The 23,479-nt window shown below is 37.7% G+C and overlaps 1 protein-coding gene, 1 long non-coding RNA gene and 1 pseudogene across 4 annotated transcripts; 2 read left to right on the plus strand and 1 right to left on the minus strand.

Annotated features, from left to right (window-relative positions):
- The first annotated feature begins 1,184 nt into the window (after positions 1–1,184).
- On the plus strand, positions 1,185–7,683 carry ttll9 (tubulin tyrosine ligase-like family, member 9). Of its 3 annotated transcripts, none has more exons than XM_027144711.2 (14): positions 1,185–1,339; positions 2,023–2,069; positions 2,798–2,890; positions 3,026–3,137; positions 3,259–3,444; positions 4,007–4,075; positions 4,195–4,285; positions 4,370–4,410; positions 4,569–4,656; positions 4,767–4,825; positions 5,515–5,711; positions 5,962–6,075; positions 6,289–6,413; positions 6,630–7,683. In XM_027144711.2, exons 1-14 carry the CDS (start codon positions 1,325–1,327, stop codon positions 6,698–6,700), a joined length of 1,308 nt encoding a protein of 435 aa, XP_027000512.1. In that variant the 5' UTR covers positions 1,185–1,324; the 3' UTR covers positions 6,701–7,683. The 3 variants fall into 3 exon arrangements, with proteins under 3 accessions (XP_027000512.1, XP_027000511.1, XP_027000513.1); XM_027144710.2 differs by having other exon boundaries at positions 1,207–1,339; positions 1,964–2,069; XM_027144712.2 differs by having other exon boundaries at positions 1,229–1,339; positions 2,777–2,890.
- A 4,026-nt stretch (positions 7,684–11,709) lies between these two features.
- On the plus strand, positions 11,710–13,138 carry LOC113641746 (annotated as a pseudogene).
- A 1,806-nt stretch (positions 13,139–14,944) lies between these two features.
- On the minus strand, positions 14,945–16,314 carry LOC113641747. Its single transcript, XR_007139328.1, has 3 exons — positions 15,761–16,314; positions 15,507–15,569; positions 14,945–15,433 (listed from the first exon to the last, which is right to left on the minus strand). It is a non-coding gene; the product is annotated as an uncharacterized LOC113641747 (long non-coding RNA).
- Positions 16,315–23,479: the final 7,165 nt, after the last annotated feature.

Below are 23,479 nucleotides of genomic sequence, written 5' to 3' on the forward strand. Positions count from 1 at the left end.
CTCACGTTATATTATATATTATATGTATTATATGTTATATTTCCACTAAGCATCTTCGTTACTCGTTACTACAAAATAAAATTAGAAGAATTGTGTGCGACTGCAATAAGGGAGATTTGGTGAATCACTGCTCCTAGATTGCATTACGCACTCACGCACGCATGCTCACGCGGAAGCACGCGCAGTCAGAGCTGGAGGCGTTTATCTATAACGTTAATCGGCGGAAAACTGCAAAGACGGCAACCAAAAGCAGTGAAATTTCACTATTCTTTACCAGAGTTTTTAGCACAAACAAAATATTAATGCAAACAATCCATTAAATACTAAATAAAAATAACATTTATTGTTTTGGACTTTTGTCTTGTGAATATTTTTTTTTATTAAAGACAGCATTCATTGGACACACTGTAGTGAATGCACACATAATATGAACTGATTTGATTCAAAACTGGCATCATTACATCATGCATAAAATTTTGGTGTCCACTTTTGCCATTTTAAATAATACCGTAGCTTTTGGCTTACTATGTAGTCATATAATATATAATATATAACTCTTCTTGTTTTAAATTCTCACTGAGGGCTAAAACCCCCTAAAGATGAAATCCTAGAACCGCCCCTGCTCTTATGCCTACCGAAAATCACTGAAATTTTACTTTTTACTTTTACTTTCAAGTACATTAAATATCCGAAGATTACTTTTGATACTTAAGTACAGAATCAGATACTTTAAGACAGATTGATGAAGATTCAGACAGATACTGAACTTGGGCAAAGGTCCCTTAGAACAGATAAATCCGGGTGAGAATCCGAGACGAAGACTTTTATTTTGAAAATAATGGGCCCTAGATGGCGAGTCTACTAAACGTCAAATTGACGGCGTTGCCAAGATACCGATATACACCCAAAAAATCAGTTATAAAAATGTAGGGAAACATAGCGAATGTTTCGTGAATACAGAAGTAGAAATAAAATCTTACATCATCTTACAAACCGTTTCCGCCCCCGGTTTTTCCGGGGTTTTTTCCTTTCTTTTTATTCGGATGCTGACCGTTTCAGGCGGGTTTCATACATAGCCTACTGAAAATATGCAACTAAATCTTCATAAAGTCGCATGATGTTCACCAAACACACACACACACACACACACACACACACACACAAGCGCAAGCTCTTTGGACATGCCATGGGCGTGGTTAATTCTTCTCGCCCCGCCCCATTTGCCACGGTCTGTGGTGGCTATGACAACGAAAAGGACACTAATAATCGAGGAACATAAAGAATTGTTGTAGAAGATCCATAAAGCCACAAACTTGAAACAAAAATGTCGAAAAACAAGGTAGGAAAAATAAATACGAATGAACTTCATCTGATGACTGATACACGGTAGAATAACGTGTTAGATTGAAGTGCTGCCTAGCTGGCTGGTTAACTTATAGCTTCTAAAGTTACTAAAGCAAACTGAGGGCTGTCAAGTGTCACGCATTGAGAGTGACAGTCACTCATTTCGGTCTTTTGTCACGCGCTCCCGCCACACATCGTATTTCTCACGCAGAAAAACTTTTGGACTATTTATCATATATTTAATATGCCGCAGGTGCCAGTCCGCACCGCTTAGTCGAGCCTGACACTTATCAGCAATCAAAAAAATAAAAGAGGCTACACAATAGCCAATCAGAAAATAGCACTATCTGGGTAAGATTTAACGCAACAACCAATGAAAAAAAAAAACATTCATTAGCGAGGGTATTTTCGATGGTCGGTTTGAACAAAACCTCAACACGAAGCAATCATGACCCTAAAAATGTTTTTGGCTTGAGCCGAACTGTTTTAAATGGGAGCAACATTACAAATGATAAAGGAGTCCAAAAAGGCAACAAACACTTACAATAAACAACACCAGTCATAATATCTCTATTTCTCTCTCTCAAACACACACACACGCATACACACATACACACAGAGGTCATGCTTGCCTGTCTTCAAAACTTGAGAGCCCTGCAAACTTCTCATTCCCTGCAGGCAGCAGGAAACAAGGGTGCTCACGGTTACCAGAAGAAAAGAGATGGGTGAGTCTGTTTATGATTACATATTGGAAAATATTCCTATCTATCTGTTTTTAAGTTTCTCGTTTAATAAGTCTTTATTGACACAAATGTCACATTACATATTTTTGCCAAAGCAAGAAAACCTATGTATAGTCGCTAACAAGGTTAATGCAAAAGAAATAAGTTCAAAAAAAAAAAGTTGTAGTGGATATGAAACCTGTTCAGGTATCCTGAAATACACCCAGCCAATCCAGCACACACATACATTCATAGACTCATTTACACCTTGGTGCAATTTAGTGTAGTCAGGCAGGCAGGAAATCACTGAAAGTGGGGCAAAACCATGAGACTGGCAGGGACAACATGCAAAACTCTACACAGAAATATTCAGGAATATTCCCATTAAAAATATAAATATTTAAGGCTTGCATCACTAGTTGTACCTAAGATGACTACAGGATACCACAAATTCAGCCTTGGGCAGAGTGATCGAATGACTTCACTTTGCTCTTCCAGCATACAGTATGTGGGAGTTTATCAGTGTCTTACATTTTGGCATAATGGTGATATTTTCTCTCAGAGTGCATTTTCAGTTGCTATGTTTTTGGTGTAGTTTGTTTGTCATGGCAGTTCTGTTTGTGTGTGTGTGTGTGTGTGTGTGTGTGTGTGTGTGTGTGTGTGTGTGTGTGTGTGTGTGTGTGTGTGTGTGTGTCTTAAATACACTTTAGATAATTTCTTTCTCCTGACAGGGAAGGGAGGACTTGTGTGCGCTTCAGATGTGGCCTGACAAACACAATCCTGGATGTTCTTCGCCAGAGACCAGGCTGGGTCGAAGTCAAGGAGTGAGTCTTAAAAAGCAGTGGTGTGAACCTGTTCCTTGAGGCCAAACAAATGAGAGTGCTGCATTCTTGAGTGCTATGTGGTCTGACTTTAATCTTTATATAATATAGTTCATTGTTGTCTGTGTAAATGTATAGGGATGCAGAATGGGACTTCAACTGGTGTGATGTAGGGTGGCTCAGAGAGAACTTTGACCATTCTTACATGGAGGAGCATGTTAGAATTTGTCATTTTCGAAACCACTATGAGGTTAGTTAGAGCAGCACAGCTATTTATGAACACTAGAAAGGTTTTGTCAGTTTGCAGTTTTCTGAGTGGAAATGCATTTGTGGAAGATAAGTTTACTACTAGAGTTGTTTCTTCTTCACAGTTGACACGCAAGAACCTGATGGTGAAGAATTTAAAGCGCTATAAAAAAATGCTTGAACGTGAAGCTGGCCGTCTGGAGGCAGCTAAATGTGACTTCTTTCCGTGTACCTTTGAACTACCCAGTGAATACCATTTGTTTGTTGAGGAGTTTAAGAGAAGTCCAGGTAACGTCTGGATTATGAAGCCTGTAAGTATAAAGCCTTACACTTATACACCAAAATAAATGTCATTTTACACTAGCTCATAAGTAAGTGGCACAGTTCTTGTTGTTTCTAGATATAGCAGCACACCGGATTTTAAATGAAAATTGACTATCAGGGTAAATTGATTTAAAGTCAGTTATTATGTGAGGTTATTTACATTTCCATCCAGATGGTAATTGTATTTCCCTGGATGACAATGGCACCATCGACAGGGCTTAAAGTACTGTATATTAAAGTATGTGCTAGAAGAATGGCGTTCATGCCAACAGAGCTGTTTAGGTGCCATATGGTGACCCAACAACTTACTAGGGCAGTTTATGTTGATTTTTTTCCTTAGTTATGTAGAACAGCATGAGCAATTGGCTAATGTTGTGGGAATTAGCTGACAGTCTACACTTGAATTTTACTTAAAATTCTTTAGTTTTAGATCCTGCAGTACTGGAATTCAGCATCAGTACATACTTTGTTTAAATTGTTTAAATACATGAACTGTTCTCTATGTGTTTTTTTTAACATTGCAATAATAGCTGTTATCATCCTATGCAGGCGGCCCGATCACAGGGGAAGGGAATCTTTCTTTTTCGAAAACTAAAGGATATTATAGAATGGAAAAAGGTATAGCGTATGCCTGAATGTACTGGCATGTTGAGAAATCTGCCTGAATGTATTGAAATGTTGAGAAATAATGCTTTTTTTAAATTTAACAACAAAAATAATAATACTATTATTAATAGGACCGAATCCGTACTGAGGAACAAAAAGATGAAGCTCAGGTTGAGAGCCACGTTGCCCAACGTTACATTGAGAACCCATATCTCATAAATGGTGTGTCAGTCAGTTGACCTCTCTATATTTTTACTTCATTTGCATTGTCAGCACTTTTTGATTAGAACTCATATTTATTCACAGGCAGGAAATTTGATCTAAGAGTCTACGTTCTTGTAACTTCAGTAAGTGAGATTATGGAATTGTGTTTGGATAAAGAGAATTGACTTACACCATATTGTGATTTAATGTTTATTTTTTCACAGACAGTATTGGAATTATGTAAAAATGGTATGAAAACCCAAACAGAAACCCATATGATATATTTCCCATCTCAATACAGTATCTCCCACTCAAAGCTTGGCTGTATAGAGATGGATTTGCCAGATTCTCCAACACCAGGTTCTCCCTTAGCAGTATTGGTGATCAGTGTATCCTTTGTATGTGCACCTTTTGTTTTTAGAATTTGCTCATTTCGCAAACAGAAGTTACAAGTATGAAATACATCAATGAACCAGCTTTAACTTTAATTTACAATCAGATGTCCATCTTACTAACGTGGCAGTACAAAAAACGGCTCCAGACTATGATCCTGAGAAGGTATGAATTGCTGCATTGTTATTAGGATGTTATTTTACTTTTCTAATATAATGAGTATATGAAATGCTATGTTTAAATAACATGGGTTCTTTTCCTTTTTTTTAAATAGGATGGAAGTATAATTGTTCTTTATTTAAATCTTTGTATCTACTTACTATCAAGTCAAAAATGTTAGGGAATTTCAAGTAAATTAACAAGCAGAGGGTTAAGGGTTAAGAAGATCAGCAAACAGGATATCATGGGGGGGAAAAATCATACTCAAATACCAAAACCAGGAAATGGACAACAAGTTAAACAGTGTATAATAGTCAAAAGGGTTTGTGTAGTCATAATAGGTAATACTGAACTTTATGTCACAAATGTTTCTCAAATGTTGCATTAATGTCTCTTTTAAGTAGTGAGTATGTGATTAGAACTCCAGAGACTAACCAGTGAACTAATTAGTGATGTGTGTAGCTGAGGATTATAGTTCATTGTGGCAATGTCAGTAGGATGGCTATGTTATTGGGTAATGGATTTCAAAGATGAAGTTGACATGACACTGTCACTATTACAATTGTTCATTTTTTCTTGTTTCTTGAGCAGAAAAGGGTGTACTAAAATGGTTTAGTCTGTAAATGTACCTTATGAGTATACCTTATTACAAAACTGACTATAAGTAATATAAATAAGTCTAACTTTCTTTGCAGGGTTGCAAATGGCAGATGCAACAGTTGCGAAGATACATGACTGCAAAACATGGCAGAGAGGCAGTGGAGGCTCTTTTCAAAGATATTGACAACATCTTTATCCGCAGCATACAGAGTGTGCAGAAGGTCATCATTAATGACAAACATTGTTTTGAGTTGTATGGATATGACATTCTGCTGGACCAGGATCTTAAGCCGTAAGTTTGCTCAAATGTTTTATTAAAATTCACATGAATGCACCATTCAGCTTAAATTGATCAAGGACTATAATTCATAGCTGTGTTTTGAGATATATTCACATATATATTTTACAATATATGTTCTTTTAAAACACATTATATTTTTCAAGTTGACCCACAAAACAGGCTCCCTTGCACTCACTCACTCATTTTCTACCACTTATCCGAGGCTCCCTTGCAGATGTAACATATTCTTGTCTTGTTGCAGGTGGCTGTTAGAGGTGAACGCTTCCCCTTCTCTCACTGCCAGCAGTCAAGAGGATTATGAGTTAAAGTATAGACTGCTAGAAGACACTTTGCATATTGTAGACATGGAAGGCTGGTATGGTGTGCCAAAATTATTTAAATGTAAAATATCTAAACTGGTGGCATTATCATTTGCAATCATGTTCCTCTTTTTCCATGGTTTGATATATAGATGTTTGAGCAGTATACTTATACAACATTAAATCAACCACCTTTATTAACTAAAATGTGTACAATACAGAACCATTGCCAGAACCAGTGCCATTCAAAACCATGCTTTTACTCTCAGTCTCACTGGTAGGGAAAAGCAGGTTGGTGGATTTGACCTCATGTGGAATGATGGACCAGTCTACAGAGAAGATGTTGGCTTGGAGGCTCTGGGGAGCACCTACCAAATAGCTAATACACATCTTGGTGATTATTTTAATAGAAACTAAACAGTAGTTTAAGAAATATTATTAGTATGTTACACCATAGCTATAAATTAGTACTCTGAAATGAATCACTGACAAATATCCTTTTGGATTTCTCATAATTCTTTCTAATTAATAATTTTCCATGTGACTTTTCCAAATATATGACTGACTTGACTTGTGGTAATCTGTATTTTGCTGTCTCTGTTGTAAACAGGCTGTGTGAATGATCGGAAGAAACAGCTGCAACAGCTCTTGAAGCCACTTCCAGGACAGAAAAGAATATGAATGCAAAATATTGCACTGTAGTGTTGTTCTATCACAAGTCGTTGCTTTTGTTCTGGGAGAAACAAGATCGATGGCCACGGGTATAGCGGCTTGCTATCAGAAAATCTTGTGCAATTCCTGTAACAAGCGATGCGAACAAACGCATTTAGTGTTGCAGGCCATGTTGTAGAGAAACAGCGGAATCGCCTGCAAATGAATGAATCCTGGCAAAGCTGATGTTATTCTGTTTTTGCCAAATAAGATAAGTACACTAACATAGTTGGCGTTTAGGCTAAATTGAAACCATTTTTGTAGTAGGACTATACAGTGCCTTACAAACGTATTCATACCCACTAAACTTTTCAAAATTGTTCACATGTAACAACCACAAAGAAAAGTGTATTTTATTGGGATTTTATGAAATAGTCCGAAAGAAAGTGGCACATAATTGTGAAATGGAATGAAAATTATAAATGGTGTCCAAATTTTTTTTTACAAATAAATATCTGAAAAGTGTGGTGTGCATTTGTATTCAGCCCCCAGTGGATGAACAGTACTGTACATACCATAGAAATATGAGGCAAAATGATTGATTTAACATGAATTCCTTATGCATTAAACTTTTTTTTTCCATGATCCTTTCATGTACGATATGGTCTTAAATGTATTAGCAAATGTGAAATGTATTTATTCAATTATTTATTAATTTTCTTGAGACTTGACTGGACTATCTCTGTTTAGATTAGATTGTACTTCTCTGTTAGATAAAATCTGAGGTGTGACTGATCTTTTATTATATATAGTATACCTTTTAACAGTATTTGATGCTGAGAGAAACATGCCACTTTCATAAAAAACTATTACTCTACTTATCAACATTGGATTATTCATTCATTCATTTTCATTTACTACCGCTTATCCGATCTTCTCGGGTCACAGGGAGCCAGGCGTCATCTGGCATCGAGGCAGGATACACCCTGGACGGAGTGCCAACCCATCGCAGGACACACACTCATTCACTCATGCAATCACACATTACTGACAATTTTCCAGAGATGCCAATCAACCTACCATGCATGTCTTTGGACCGGGGAGGAAACCGGAGCACCCGGAGGAAACCCCCGAGGCACTGGGAGAACATGCAAACTCCACACACACAAGGCGGAGGCAGGAATCGAACCCCCAACCCTGGAGGTGTGAGGCAAACGTGCTAACCACTAAGCCACCGTGCCCTCTATTTATTCATTGTTTTTGAATTTTTTGTCTTATACAGTACCAAATTGATTGCTTTACATTCAGTTACATTGGCATCTTTCCATATGAAACATAGAACTGTAGGCTAATTATTTTTCTTTAACTATATAATTGAAAGGTCATAAAAAAAAAGGTTAGACAGCTCTAAAGGTGCTCACACTGGACACAAATGTTCAGGTTAATCTTTATATTTGTGTCCAGTGTGAGCACCTTTAGAGCTATCTAACCTTTTTTTTACGATATAATATCACCTTTAGAGCTGTCTAACCTTTTTTTTACGACAAATTACATTACGATATATGTAATTTGTCGTAAAAAAAAAAGGTTAGACAGCTCTAAAGGTGCTCACACTGGACACAAATGTTCAGGTTAATCTTTATATTTATATCATAGATTAGATTTTTTTTGTGATAAAATGTGATATTTGTAATTAAAATACATATAATCAAGACATGGGTGGAATAAATAATGTTTATCTTGAATAAGCAAATATAAATGTACAGTAAGCAGTTTATTAATGCATGCAATAAATCCAAATCCTTTTTGTTCTAGTACATTGTCTGTGCTTTACCCTAAAAGAGTTCAAATTCACTTATCCCCCATAATAAACATGTTCGTACCAAGGTACACAACAAAGTCAAAATCTTCACGCCTCATCTCATTCCTATAACTTGCTTTACTATACACACCTTAAGTTTTTATCACCTTGAATCTGCTGCCACTCAGAGGCCAATAATTGCATGGCCAAAGAAATGGCTCCAGCAATAAATAAAACAAGGTTTCCATCACTGAAGTTTCGGGACTTTGATCTAAAGAAATTGGAGAATAAAATTTAACATGGAGTATTTTCTAGAAATGATAAATGAACCCCATTGAACACAAATTCATCCCAGTCTACACAACATGAGAGAGAGAGAGAGAGAGAGAGAGAGAGAGAGAGAGAGAGAGAGAGAGAGTGTGTGTGAGAAAAGAGAGAGAGATAGAGAAACAATATATAACGCTTTAAACATATTGTGCAGGTTCTAAAAACATTTTGTAGTTTCACAAACTAAAAAGAGAATAAAACTATGTGGAATATACATAGAAGCAGACTGGAGCTTGAAATGTTGCAAACTTAACAGTTTCTGTAATATCACAAACCAAGTGAATTTGGGAGAAGTAAAATGTTTATTTAATTTTTACCATGTTTACTTGATTTCACATATAATGTCCACTTTTATTACCTCATACATAAAATGTGTGTGTAGGTGAATGGACGTTCTAGATGTTTTTACATGTTCTATACAGAACAGGAGCCAAAGCCAATGATTCTCAAGTTGAAAAAACACTTACTTACAAAAGGGTTAGAAATTTTATAGTGTTCATTGTAACCCCGCAAAAGAGAATGATAGATTACACTGATACACTTGTATTCTTGATCAATTATGTGTACTGTTATCTAGCATTTTATGTCTCCAATCTCTTACATTTTTTGGTAATCATTAATGATAATGAAAATGTTGTGTATTGTCCCAGGGACAGAAGGAGGGAATTGTGATGGATTTTTTTTTTTTTTACTAAGAAGCTGTTTGTGAAGTTCTGACCTTCTGTGTGCAGGACTAGAAGTTGGTTGTGACTAAAAATCATTATTACCAGAGATTATTTGTATAAAATATTAGAGAGACAGAATAAGCTGGAGAAAAGCTGGCTCATAAATGACTCTAGGCAAACCTGGGTAAGGGTAAAATTATCCTGATAAGGAGATGATTAGGAGTTGTGCATCCTGCCAATGATTGAGTGTTTTCCTTCCTTCAGTTTGCTGTGTTTGAAGCATGTTCATAAAAATTCAATGTAATGAATTCTCTGTGCCCCTCCTCTCTCATGTTACACGAGTAGTCATCCTGTTGTGTAACAGCACAAATAAATTGTGAACACTTTTACTCTTGCTCATGCCTACCAGTGTGCTATTGTCTCAAAACGTCCACAAGAGTCTTAACTAGAAAACAAAGATGAATCATTTGCCTTATGCTTGACGGTACAGTGGAAGGGAAAGTTAACCTGAAACAAGCACCAAAAAAGTCTCATGATTATACTGCATGGTGTAAGATCCATTCTTTCTACAGGTTCTAAGGTTTTTTCACATATCTAAAAAACATATCAGTAGGTTAACTGGCTACACTGAAACAAAATTATCATGTACACATTTGTACACACTAGCCCTGCTGTTTTGAGAGTCCCAGTTAGATCAATGGAGACTCAGGGATTCAGTAACATTAAAATCATATCTAAAAAAGATAAAATAATCAGCCATAACATTTAAACTACTGCCAGGTGAAGTGAATAGTATTGATCATCTCCTTGCAATAGCACCTGTCAAAGGGTGGGACATATTAGGCAGAAACTAAACAGTCAGTTCTCTTCGTTGACATTTTACAATAAGAATGTCTAGAAAATCTTCTAGGATGTTTCTGGAAAGAAAACCTACACAATATTAAGCAGGACAGTTTATTGTAATTGATTGTGTATATTTTAGCAATACTAAACAAGCACAAGTACACAAAAATGTATTATATATGACTAATGACATGCATGATGATCTGCAGTATAAGCACATGACTGCAATATTACCTTTATAAACATTCCTATAGACAAGAAATTAATATTGTTTAAGTGAAGTTTTACACAATATATGGCCAAATTCTCTGTGTATTTTTACTCAACTATTGGAAACAGACCCTGAACAAGCCACACTTTATTCCATGTTGATTAGCTCACACTTACTTGTAAATTCAGGGGAAAGGTGCTTCTGGTGAAACTGGCATCCTTCTTATTTTCATCTTAAACTTTTAATCTTTCATATTTTAAACCAAAAGTTATATTTCCTATGTCCCAGTGTGGTTATAGGAAATATAGGCAGTTGAAATGACTGGAGTTAAGTGTTATATAGCTGCATTTATAGGCTACATGCTACAGGATGCAGTGTTACACTGGTATACAGATCTCACTATCCTACAACTTCACTTTGTTCATTCAAATCTATTTTGTTCATTCAAAACTGTTTTCTCTCTTCTTCGTCTCCCACAACCTCATTCTGTTTTTTAGCAAATAGCAGTGTACGAGGTTAAAAAAGTAACGACATGTTGCGATATTGCTGTTAAATGATAAAGGATCCACGCTTTAAATGCTTCAGACACAGAGAGGGAGGAGCATTTCGTCAATTAGACACTTTGTTGTTGTGCATTTTATACTTAATACATCATAACAGACAACATGCTTCCCTAATGCACTAGATTTGTGAATATACGCATATCTATAGGAGTTTAGATCAGAAATGAGGAAATCTTTTTGCTACTCACAGAGTGAGAACTGAACCACTTTTACCTCAGACAAAAGCCCTATTCGGACGGGACTAGTTTTACGTGGGGACGTGGAGTAATGCAATTTTACCTCAGGACGTCTGTAATATTAAATGGCCAATTCGGACGGGACAAGACATCTCAGTAAAACTAGCAGAAGTGGGAGGGGTAACTCGCTTTACGCACCACAGTAACTACTTTGTCGTCATGTGCGTATGACGTTGCTTCCTGTTTCAAGCGCCTCCATGCTTGCAAAACGCGCCAAAGACTACTTTTAAACAGGAAATGACGGAATTTTAGCGTACATATTTACAGCGGGTCGATTCGGACGGGATCAGTATTACCTGAGGTAATTTTTCAGGACCTTTTTACAGAAGGTAAAAGTCGCCGTAATCTTTACTGACATTGTCCATAATGATTACCGGGATGGCACATTCGGACGGGACTAAAATCACCGAGAAGCTCTGGTAATAATTACTTTACTCCCACGTAAAACTAATCCCGTCCGAATAGGGCTTTAAACACACGTCAGGCTGGGAGACGGAAATAGAGAGGAAAATATACAATACTTAGAACAACGTGTGATTTTTGTTCATGTACGTGGCTTTGTAGTTTTACTCGGTTTATACTTCATTAGTTTTAAATGTAAACACTGGGTACGTCATGAGAGTCTTCAAGACTAAAGACGAATCTAGTTTGTTGACGTTTGAACTCTTTGCACTGAGACAACCAGAATATTTATTTACAAAAAGCAGAAACTTTGCGCGCACTTGATAAAACCGCAGAGCTGGAAATTAGTGTATACTCACTGCTGTCTGAATACAAGTCGCCTAACAAGACATTTCTTCAGGTAACACTTTCATCCTGAAAAGTAACAGACGGATTTCCCGACTGTAGCTCGAATCCGTCGTGTTTCTAATCCATCGCTCTTTTTACAGGAGTCATCAATATTAAAGCAGCCGAAAACATGAAAACAGAAGTCTCTACGGCTGCTGATTTCGTTACCAGTCTGGTCAGGATGACTGGCCTTCTTACTGAAGATCGCGTTCATCAGTTTAGCTTTTCCCTGCAGAAGACGCTACTTGGTACGAGGAGTTTCAATAATCATTACAGCCTGCTTTTTCCTCTAGACATTCACATTTCTACAGATAGTTTGATCAGACTTTAATTGATGAGATAAATGCACTGAGTTATACTTATAAAATTACTTATGGTTATTTGGCTTCCTAAATGTCTACATTGTGCCTGATCTGAAAGGGAAACTAATTTAAACCAAAAAGAACAAAAAAGTAAGTGGGAATTTCTAATCTGCTGTAGGCCTCCATATACAAGTACTATGTATAACATATACAAATATAAGTTTTTAAACAAAATTGATGATTACTATAGCCATAATTCACTTAGTCTAGTGCCTGATCCTGGACCTGGGCGGTAGCGTGAGGACTGCCTGCAGTCTGCTTGGTGAGGGCAGCATGACAGAAAATAGAAAATAGTATTGAGGATCTTTTCTTACCATGTTTTGTCTCTTTTCTTTCAGATTACTATGAGAAACACTGGTTTCCCCAAGACCCTTACAGAGGGTCAGGCTACAGGTGCTTGCGGATAAACCACAAAATGAACCCTTTGATAAACAAAGCTGCCCGGGCTGTTGGCATTACAAAGGAGGAACTTTTTGTCTGGCTTCCATGCGAGCTAAGAGTGTGGGTGGGTGGACCCGCACGAAGTGTCTTATCACATCGGTGAAAATGGATCCAGTTGTGTCCTTTATGAGTCCTTATCACCTGCCATAGACACTGCAAAAGGTCAAGAAGCCAGCTGTAATGGAAAACTAAGAACTGAACAAAAAATTCGACTGAGTGCTTCAGTATGATGAAGCGATTTCCATGTGGATGCTACCATTTTTTTTCCTAATAATATATAAAATCAAATCAATTAATGTGTTTAATGTTAATTTAAGAACTTTTAGTATGATGAAGTGATTTTCATACCATTTTCTACCATTTTTTCCCTAACAATATATAATCAATTCATGTGTTGGTGTTTTTTTTTGGTAGCAGCTGCAGTAGTCAAATATCTTATTCAGGGGATGTGACAAATCTGTACAGTTCCCCAATCATTTTAACTTTGTTAATAGTGAATTGGGGTTAAGGTTGTGGGTTCATATCCCAAGTCCACCAAGCTACTGTGCCACTTCTATGCCCCTGAGCAAGGCCTTTAACACTTAATTGCTCATTTGTATAAAATGAAATAAAAATGTAAGTCGCTCTGGAAAAGAGCATCTGCTATAAGGCTGTATGTATTCATATTAGGAACCTACAACTCATATTTAGGCATTAATAGCCTGCTGATAAGTCAAACAGGATAAAAAATAAATAAATAATGGTATGACAATAGCACAAAAGATAGATCACTTTAGACTATTTCCACTGGAATCAGTCTGGCTTTTCTCTTGATTCTCAACTTCACAGCCCGCTTGCCTCTCATCATTGGTCTCAGCAGCCTGGTTGTTATGTCCTTCCTCCTCAGATGCTGGTTCAGGAATTTGGTTTCGTGCAAGGACAATATTAAACATTATGAAACCCAGAATGATCACCATTAAAGACACAATGTAAAGCCCTGAGAACTGATTAGAAAGAACTACATCACTCCATGTGACTTCATGTTGAAAAGTTAGACTAGTAAGTCTGGTCATTTTAAAAATGATCAAATGAACATCCAAAAGCAAGATTATACAGTACGTTAACAAAGTCATCAACAGTTAGTAAGTAACTGTGACCCAGCAATAAGATATCTAAGACTGTTCGAGTAGAGCAGAGTGCATAAGATTACAATTTATAATAAGTCAATTTCAAAGCCATCGCAATGTGTTCTGCAATGCTTGAGTGTCTTTGCATATGCACATGGTGGTATTGTTAATACTCACAGTGTACTGGAAAAGGAAAAGGCCACAGAAGAGGCTGAAGAGATCAGCCGTGAGGAGAGAGGTTGACTGCTGTTGCACTGGACATGTTGATCACCACAGGCATGCAGCTGTACAGTGTCTATATACATAGCAAATCCACACAGGAGCAAAGCTGAGGAGAGAGCCAGAGACATAATTGAGACAAACGAAGAAACAAATGCAATGCAAGTAGGGTGTAAGTTTGAAAAAACAATTAACAAGTAGGTTTTGAATATGGAATGGCAATGGGTTAGTGGGAAGATAATTTAGTGCAACATACTGGCCTGATTTTGAACTTATCTTGTCCCCTCAGAATTCCTGGCCCTATCCTGAAAGTTGATTACTGTCTGTGTACAGATGTGTGTTCTCCTAGTGCTTCTGTGGGGTTTCTCCAGTTTAACTGGTTTATTTAAAACTCCCCAAGTTAAACTAGCTTATAGACTGACTGTAATAAATTACCCATCCAGGATATATCTGAGCCAACCAACTAAAGATGAAGTAGCTAAATCTTCCTCTGCTTTTGGCTTTTCGCGTTAGGGGTTGTGACAGCGAATAAACTGTTTCCACCTAACTCTATCCTCTGCATCCTCTACTTTTGCACCAGTTACCTTCATGTCCTCATTTAACACATCTCCTCTTTGCCTTCCTCTTGACCTCTTACCTGGCAGCTATATCTCCAACATCCGTCTACCAATATAACCATCTCCCTCCTCTGCACATTATTCAAACCATCTCAATCTAGCGTCTCTGATGTTGTCCCCAAAACAGCCAACCTGAGCTGTCCCTCTGATGTGCTCGTTCCTAATACTGTCCATCCTCGTCACTCCTAAAGAGAACCTCAACATCCTCATGTCTGCTACTGTCATCTCTACCTTGTGTCTTTTCCTCACTGCTACAGTCTCTAACCCATACAACAAAGCTGGTCTCAGTACAGTCTTGTACACCTTTCCTTTGATTCTTGCTGACACTCTGCTGTCACACAACATGGATGAGATACATATAATCCATTAAATATGTAGTAGTAAAGTAACAGAGCTTTCAGAGTTAAGATCAGACTTGGGGTTGTAAGGATTAGAGTGGCACCGGCCTCCCAGCAGCATCCCATGTAGCCATGTCCTTGGAAAAGTTGGTCAAATAATTTCAGATGGTAAATCTAAATGTGTGACTCTTACCAATTTGCCACGTCCAGTATATATTTGCCACTTTGTATGTTCTAAAATACCTCTGCGATAAAAACCAATAATCAATACATGAAGTGTTTGTAGTGAACATGAGCACTTCAATTAGATCACTCAACTGTACAGTAGCTTGGAGGGGGAGAAGTTCAGCAGCGCACTCCATAACCCGTCATCATCCATTTCTGTTGGTAAAAGACAACATTTTCAGTGTATTTGGATTTCATAAATTATATCGTATTGATATTATATATTAATTAATTATACTATATTAATTAAAAGTATAGTGTGCCTGTAAAACAAGCTATGATGTTATTCATACTAGTGGACACAATGGCAAACAATTCCTTCACAGAAGCAAAAATAAACAACTGACCTGTTGGCTTAGACGCTGTACTTGAGGCAACCATGGGCAGTCTGCATCTGATTTCACAGGTATTGCTGCAGCTTGTACATCCGTGTTTCTGGGACATAAGTTGCCCCCAATATAAAGGATGCATAACCATCAGCCCTGTTGTTCCAAATCTTTCCACATACATGAGCACCGAAACCAACCAGCTGGTCACCCTCCGACGAGGCTGCTGGTGCACTTGGATTTAGGGACAAATAACTGGGAAGAGACTGAATTTCGTTAAAACTGCGGGCATAATTAGAAAAGGATAACAGACTGCTCTCGCTGGGTCCTTCTGCCGTAAAGACCCCCATGGCCTCTTCCTGCTGAAGGTTCTTTAGTAGGTAGATGGTGTAACCTGTGTCATTTTCAAGAAGCCATCGGAAAGATTTTGCCTTGTACTTGTTTTGTCAGAGGTATCCCCTATTCTCTGACGGACCACAGCAAGAGCGTTTTGCCTGACGAGCTCCTCCTTCTTTGGTGCCGACTTGTCCTGAAGAGCTGGGTTATCTTTGATCACCCTGGCCTCTTTGGTCAGCTCCCGAAGGAGACATCTGAGTGGTCCCTTACGGAACACGACCTTAATGCACCCTGAGAAAAACACAGATTTTTTGTAATACAGAAAGAGTAGTAAATGTTAGATATTAGCATGTCTGTTTAAAACAAAACCTTACAATAATCTCTATAAAACATTATACACTGTTTGTTTATAATTGCTCATTAATAATTAAATCACGCTATCATCAAACAAACACTCCAAAAGGACAAAAATAAAGTAATTTAAAATTATTGTAATACATGTAAACATATAGACACTACAAAAAAAAATCAGAAAAAAGAATGGACACGTTCATTCATCGTTTAGTAGGTAATTACCCTGCAAACCTGATTTCAGAATTAATATTGATTTATAATTAATATTGAATTAATATGAATACTGAATAAACCACAGACGATGTGTCCAAGAACAATAACAAGAAAAAAATGTTCGCAGAGAAGCTAATAGGAGCTGAGCATTACCTATAAAACACAAACGAGTCATTTTAAGGCAACTTACCTGTGATCGACGAGCCGATACTGCTGTGTGAAACGAACGGGAGTCGAGCAGTGCACGTAATCTCACGGCGCACGCGCAGATGGCGGAAACAGCGCCACAAGAGAGTCAGCGGCCGAAAATATATCGCAGCCGTAGTGGTTTAGCACCACCATTGAAATTGAATGGGAAACGGTTTAAGGAATTTTAGCTAAACAATTTCGGACAGTGCTGTAATGTATGTAATTGAGTTGAGATATAAAATCATATCCAGTTCAGGCTGATGTTCATCACTCAGACCACGTTATTGACAGGTCACCACCCTTCCTAGAATTTGCCCATGAACTCAATCAGGTTCAAACAAACCCATTTTAAATGCTTGCAATGGAGTTCTTAAGCAAGCAGTACTCACCCGTCCCAAGTAGAGTTCGTCTAACCCCGAGTCTATCCACTTCTCTACACCCAGACGCCTCTGCAGCTCCTTTCTGTTATATTTCACAGTAACTCGTGCTTGTCTCTTCTGCACATTCAGACCTGATTCCCTGCCTCTGCTCGGCGAGTGCACTTTGCTTATATACCGTCTTCCCAGTTCCCACCCGGTTCGCAGCCGTGTCTGGTTTTGCACTCTGATACTCAAGTGCTGACAAGTGCGACTGGAGCTTTGTGAACTAAACGCTTGGACTAGAGGAGCACACGAGAACACCGACATCCTTGCACGCGTGAGGTGAATTCACTGGGTCTTAGCGCTGCCGTTTTACAGGCTCAGCTCTTTATATCAGTCAAAGGGCGTCGCTACGGCGAATGCAGGTGTTGCAGCCGCGCATGCGCAATAACGACAGGTGAAGTCGGTTTCTTACTCGCAGTGGCAGCATCCACTATCAGGGCCGTAGCTAAAGGATTCGGGCCCCCTGAAAAAAAATTGATGTGGCCCCCACACCCCTCCACTAATATAATTTATTGTACAATATATGAGCATGGAGGCCCACATGTAATGTAATAGGGGTTTCTTCAAATATAACAAAACAGATAACAAATAAATGTAAATAAAGGTTTTTACTGAATATCAGTTAAAGCAAAATATTCAAATATAACATTATAGATGAAAACAAACAAAAGAGCAAACAAACAAATTTCAATCAGTAATGAACTTTGAAACAACTATGAAAATGATCCGAATGATTATTATATGTATATCGGTTTGATCATTAACCCTTCATGACCTTTTACATCACTTATATCAAATTGTATATTTCTGTGGTTTTCATTAAGATCTGTGGAATACGACTATTATTAATATTAGAATTATTCACAGAACAGGGGCCTATATATCAAATCAAATTTTATATAGTATAAATAATAGTCTAACAATTATATAATAATTTAATAATGTATAGCTGCTGTATTTTGTGGGGCCCCCTGGGGAGTGGGGGCCCCTGTAATTGTCACCACTTTTCACCCCACTAGGGACGGCCCTGTCCACTATACCAACATGTATCTCTAAAGCCTGGTGTGTGTGAAGGCACAGTGATCAGCCTCAGGGACCGGAGTCAGGTGCTGATAGTATAAGGAAAAAATAGAAGAAATATAAGATAGAGCTGAACTGGCTGGTTGGGGGATGGAGTAAAGCCATGCAGATGCATGTGTGTGTGTGTGTGTGTGTGTGTGTGTGTGTGTGTGTGTGTGTGTGTGTGTGTGTGTGTGTGTGTGTGTGTGTGTGTGTGTGTGTACTCCTTCCTTCAGATTGGTGAGACCAGATGTTAAGAACGTGTTAACACTTACCTCTATCAATGAATCAGCAAAGACTCCTCATTCTCTCAGCATGGACATCTTCATTTTAATCTTGATTTGTATTATAATTGTTATATCCTTAACACCCACACAGGTGCACACACATGCACACACACACACACACACACACACACACACACACACACACACACACACACACACACACACACACACACACACACACACACACATGTTCTCTCCTCCACACATATATTTATACTGATATAGAGTACAGCAATACTGTTTTAAAGTAAATCTCAGGCAGCCACAGCTCCCAGCTTTTTACCAAAAAACAATGAACAAATGATGTTCAATGTACAGTAATGTCACATATGTAACAGTATCACATATTTAACAGTAACTATAAAAGTAAATGTAAAGTTTTTGGCTGTTGACTTGTAAATTACTGTGTTTTTTCCAAAAAGATATTAACATAAATGGAGCACCATGCAAAAAGTGTTGTGTTTAATTATTAAACCTGGTATATACCTGGTACATAAAACCCTTCTTTCTGTCTGACCACAGCATCCCTCTGATAGCATTTCTTCTATATTCCGAGCTGATATAGAACTTAGCATGAAACATAGAAGACCTTAGAAATTACTTCCTCATGGTGCGTTAGCTCCAAGGTCTCATCTGTAAATTAAATAGTTGACCAACATGCTGTAAACACTTGTGAGAATAAACTTAACATGTACTAGTAAAATTGCATCTTGAGATTCACTTGTTATCAGTTTATGTGTCATTACAACACCACCAGATTGTTAATTATACAGATCTAACAGGTTCAGACTGCTGGCAGAAATATATTTGTTTGTTAGTGGAAAACACTGTAATTACTTCTGAACATCGGGGTTTCAGCTGATGGACATTTTCTACAGTGTAATTATAGTTGAAACCAATGAAAACTGCTTATGATGTTTTACAAGAAAGAGACACCTGAGACACGAGTGTTGAACAAAAAAAATATAATTTATTGATTATTTAAAAAGCTATTTAGAAACTGTAAGCTTAGTACAGATATGAATAAATTTATACCAAAACCAATGCTTAAATATCATTGGAATAAATTGTGCTTTATTTTTAAATATTTCAGGACTATTTTATTAGTATTATTTTGGTAGCATTGGCAGTTCCAGCTGCAGTTTAATGAAGGTTAATTTTATTGTTCATATTTATAATTTCCAGAATAATTAATCACAGAGTAATGCTACAATTGGCAAAGTGCTGTGGTATAAATACATTAACAAACTGTACATTAATGTTGTAGGTAATGCTGAAAGGGTGCACTACATTTACTTCTTAAATTCAATCTTAAAATCCTAATAATATAAAATAATATATACATATTTACATATCTAAAAGAGCACAAGATAATATATACAATATTGCATACATCATACCTCTTGTGACGAATATGAGGTGATAAATATGAGGTGAAGACAATGAACTAAATTTACAGCTCTATCATTAACGCAGAAATCATTCTAGCAGAAATTTGGATGGGCCTACTGATAAAATCCACCTCCCCATCAGGATCCACGTGCCACCTTCTACTAGGAGGGGCTTCTTGATCGATGTCCTCTTCGTCCCTCCTCCTCCTGCCCTGCCGTGCCACTGGATGGCACGAGCTTAAGGCTGACCAGGCACTATGTCTTCTATGCTGACATGATACTGAGGTCGGGGCAGAGGAATTGTAGAACGGCGTGGACTCTGGGAAGGGGGTGGAATCCTCAAAGGGGATGGACTTCTAAGAGGGGATGGGACCCTTAGACCTAGAAGGGATGGGCTCCTCACTGGGATAGGCCACTGTGTGTGTGTGTGTGCGTGTGTTTCGGCAGATCATATTTTGCCCTCCGCTTGGCAAAGGCATTTCAAAAGTGTGAAATATTTACAAATGTGTAGCTTTTTTTTTTGGAGGCCTAATGAGATGCAATGCCCAATTTGTGTGTGTGTGTGTGTGTGTGTGGTGTGTGAGTGTGTGTTTTGGGTGCGTGTGTTAGTGGACATTTTATGTGTGCATTTTTGTGTCTATATGTATGTTCGTGGCCTAATGGTTAGAGAGTCTGATTCGTAACCCAAAGGTTGTGGGTTCGAGTCTTGGGCCGGCCACGACTGAGGTGCCCTTGAGCAAGGTACCCCCAGTAACTGCTCCCCGGGCGCCGCAGCATAAAAATGGCTGCTCACTGCTCCGGGTGTGTGTTCACGGTGTGTGTGTGTTCACTGCTGTGTGTGTGTGCACTTCGGATGGGTTAAATGCAGAGAACAAATTCTGAGTATGGGCCACTGTACTTAGCGTATGTCATGTCACTTTCACTTTCATTGCGCTGAAAAGGGCAAAAGTGTGACCTATTGCCCCACAAAATAAGATGAGAGGCAAGCAGGCTGTGAAGTTGAGATTCAAGAGAAAAGCCAGACTGATTCCAGTGAAAAGAGTCTTACAGAAAATGGACATGGATGTGTTTTACGCAGTGTTAAAATGTAAGCTCAGAAACATCAGGTCAACATTGCATGTAGATTTATTGCAGACTAATGAAGACATTATACTGACTATAGCTTACTTTCCAAGATATAAAATCTATTGCCTATACTTGAATGACAGACGAATTTAGGTCACAGTTGGGAATCAAATTAGTGTTTATTTCATATCTAAAAATGTCAGCACTCTTTATGTTTTGGATATTGAACAAGATGAACTAGAAATGTGGGAATATATATTATAGACTATATAAAAAATCTAATGCTGTAAATAAATCTAATTCAAAGTCATATGAAAAAAAGTCAACTGAATAATAATTACGCATAAAGTCTCAATGTATTTATTATAGAAGTGCCGTGCTGTTTTTTCTAATTTAAAGAAAGATAATTATACTGTTGGTAATGAATAATGTATGATGAGACATGAGTTGTGACATAAAAACAATATTACTCATCACTCTTTTAAGATGGTCTGTTGTCTATTATACTGCATTTCCTGGTAATGTAATGGTGAATTTGTGCAAAAAATAAATGTGCAATTAAAATGGGTCTTGCAGACTTTTTATTACTGATCTCATGATAATGTCACCAACATAATGTAGGATTTCAGCTTCAAACCTAGAATTCAAAAATACTTTATTTACTCTAGACATTAGTTTATGACAACTTTTATGGCCCAAAAATCCCATAAATTATGGGATGTCCTTATTTTGACAAATGACTGTATAATATATGCAATTTATTCACCTTAATCATATAAATCATATCACCTTAATCATTTATATATTATAGAAACCATCAGTAAGACTTTTCCCGAATCCTCTGCTCACTGGGCGCTTTTTTGGTGTCACATGACACGTCGACCTGGTAATGACATTTGTTTATGTTTAAATCACTTTTTAAATCACAAGTGTCGCGGTGGTGAAGCTCGCAAGACTGCAATATTTCTACACCGATATTTTGCTTATTCTCCGCCTGTATTTTCATCTCTACACCGACTCTACACCTGCAGCGATGATGAACTTCGGAGGAGACGCGACGCAGCACCAGGATGTGGATCCCGAGCCCGGATGGAGTGGACTGTACGACTTTTCTCTTTGCTTCGCTTAAGTATCAAGTGTTTAAAGCGCTTTTATATATCACTAAACATGCGAAAACGCGATGAGGAATCTGGTTTTATGTGGTTTAGAGAAACGCGACCTGATCGGCTAATCGATATTAGGCTATCAATGTACATACACGATCATTATGCTAAAGTTAGCGGACATAAAGTTACAACACTACAGTCAATAATGATAGTATCAGGGTCAACAGACTCGATTACAAGTGTATTTAAATGTATTAAATAATAATTTTAACTTGTTCTTAAAGTTTACTTAGAGTATATTAAAGTCAAGCCGATTAGGAATGTTAGCAAGATTAGCTAGACGGCTAGTTTAGCATAGCTAATTATTGTTGTCAGTTTTGCGTTACGGAAATTGGTTCATAAACAGAATAACAAGAGTCTAAAACGTTAAACCATTTGGCAAGACGTTTTAATAAATGTTCACTGTATGACAACTAACACACTATATGGTTTTTAAAAACACAAGCTGGTGGTGAAAATTGAAGCCAATATTTATTCTGGTACAGAATTGTCTTTGTACTTTTTTATGTATATCTCACAAGGAGAAATAAAAAAGGATGAAATTCCTTAATTGTTTATGTTTTGAAGATATTTCTGAGAACGATTTTTCAGTGTCATTTGTTGTTAAAGCTGAGTTTGAAAGGTGCTGTTAGGTAGGTTGATTAACATCTCTGGAAAAATTGTCCGTAGCGTGTGATTGAGTGAATGAGAGTGTGTGTGCGCCCTGCGATGGGTTGGCACTCCGTCCAGGGTGTATCCTGCCTTGATGCCCGATGACGCCTGAGATAGGCACAAGCTCCCCGTGATCCGAGGTAGTCGGATAAGCGGTAGAAAATGAGTGAGTGAGTGAGTGAGTTCTTATCACCTTGAATCTGCTGCCACTCGGAGGCCAATAATTGCATGGCCAAAGAAATGGCTCCAGCAATAAATAAAACAAGGTTTCGCTAGAAACGTCAATTAGACACTTTGTTGTTGTGCATTTTATACTTAATACATCATAGCAGACAATATGCTTCCCTAATGCACTAGATTTGTGAATATACACATATCTATAGGAGTTTAGATCAGAAATATTTTGTCTTTTTCTCTTTATAATACACGGTCCCTGTGGTATAGTCTAATTTTTTTGTAGTGAGTATACTGTGATCCCCCCCCCCCCTCCGCACCCATCCTAGAGCGACACCCCATAGGCACCACCACACTCACTAATGCATAAAATATGCATCTATATGTAATTTAGAGCATTATTAAAGACTGCTTATGTGTTATCAACATTCCA

Source organism: Tachysurus fulvidraco, chromosome 23, assembly GCF_022655615.1.
Source record: "Tachysurus fulvidraco isolate hzauxx_2018 chromosome 23, HZAU_PFXX_2.0, whole genome shotgun sequence".
Classification (NCBI taxonomy): Eukaryota; Metazoa; Chordata; class Actinopteri; order Siluriformes; family Bagridae; genus Tachysurus; species Tachysurus fulvidraco.

Excerpts from the sequence above, each read along its gene's own strand:
- ttll9 (XM_027144710.2), top strand. The coding sequence starts at position 1,969 with ATGCTTGCCTGTCTTCAAAACTTGAGAGCCCTGCAAACTTCTCATTCC. Across the intron at positions 4,076-4,194 it reads ATATTATAGAATGGAAAAAG|GACCGAATCCGTACTGAGGA; the intron begins GTATAGCGTATG and ends TATTATTAATAG. Across the intron at positions 5,712-5,961 it reads CTGGACCAGGATCTTAAGCC|GTGGCTGTTAGAGGTGAACG; the intron begins GTAAGTTTGCTC and ends GTCTTGTTGCAG.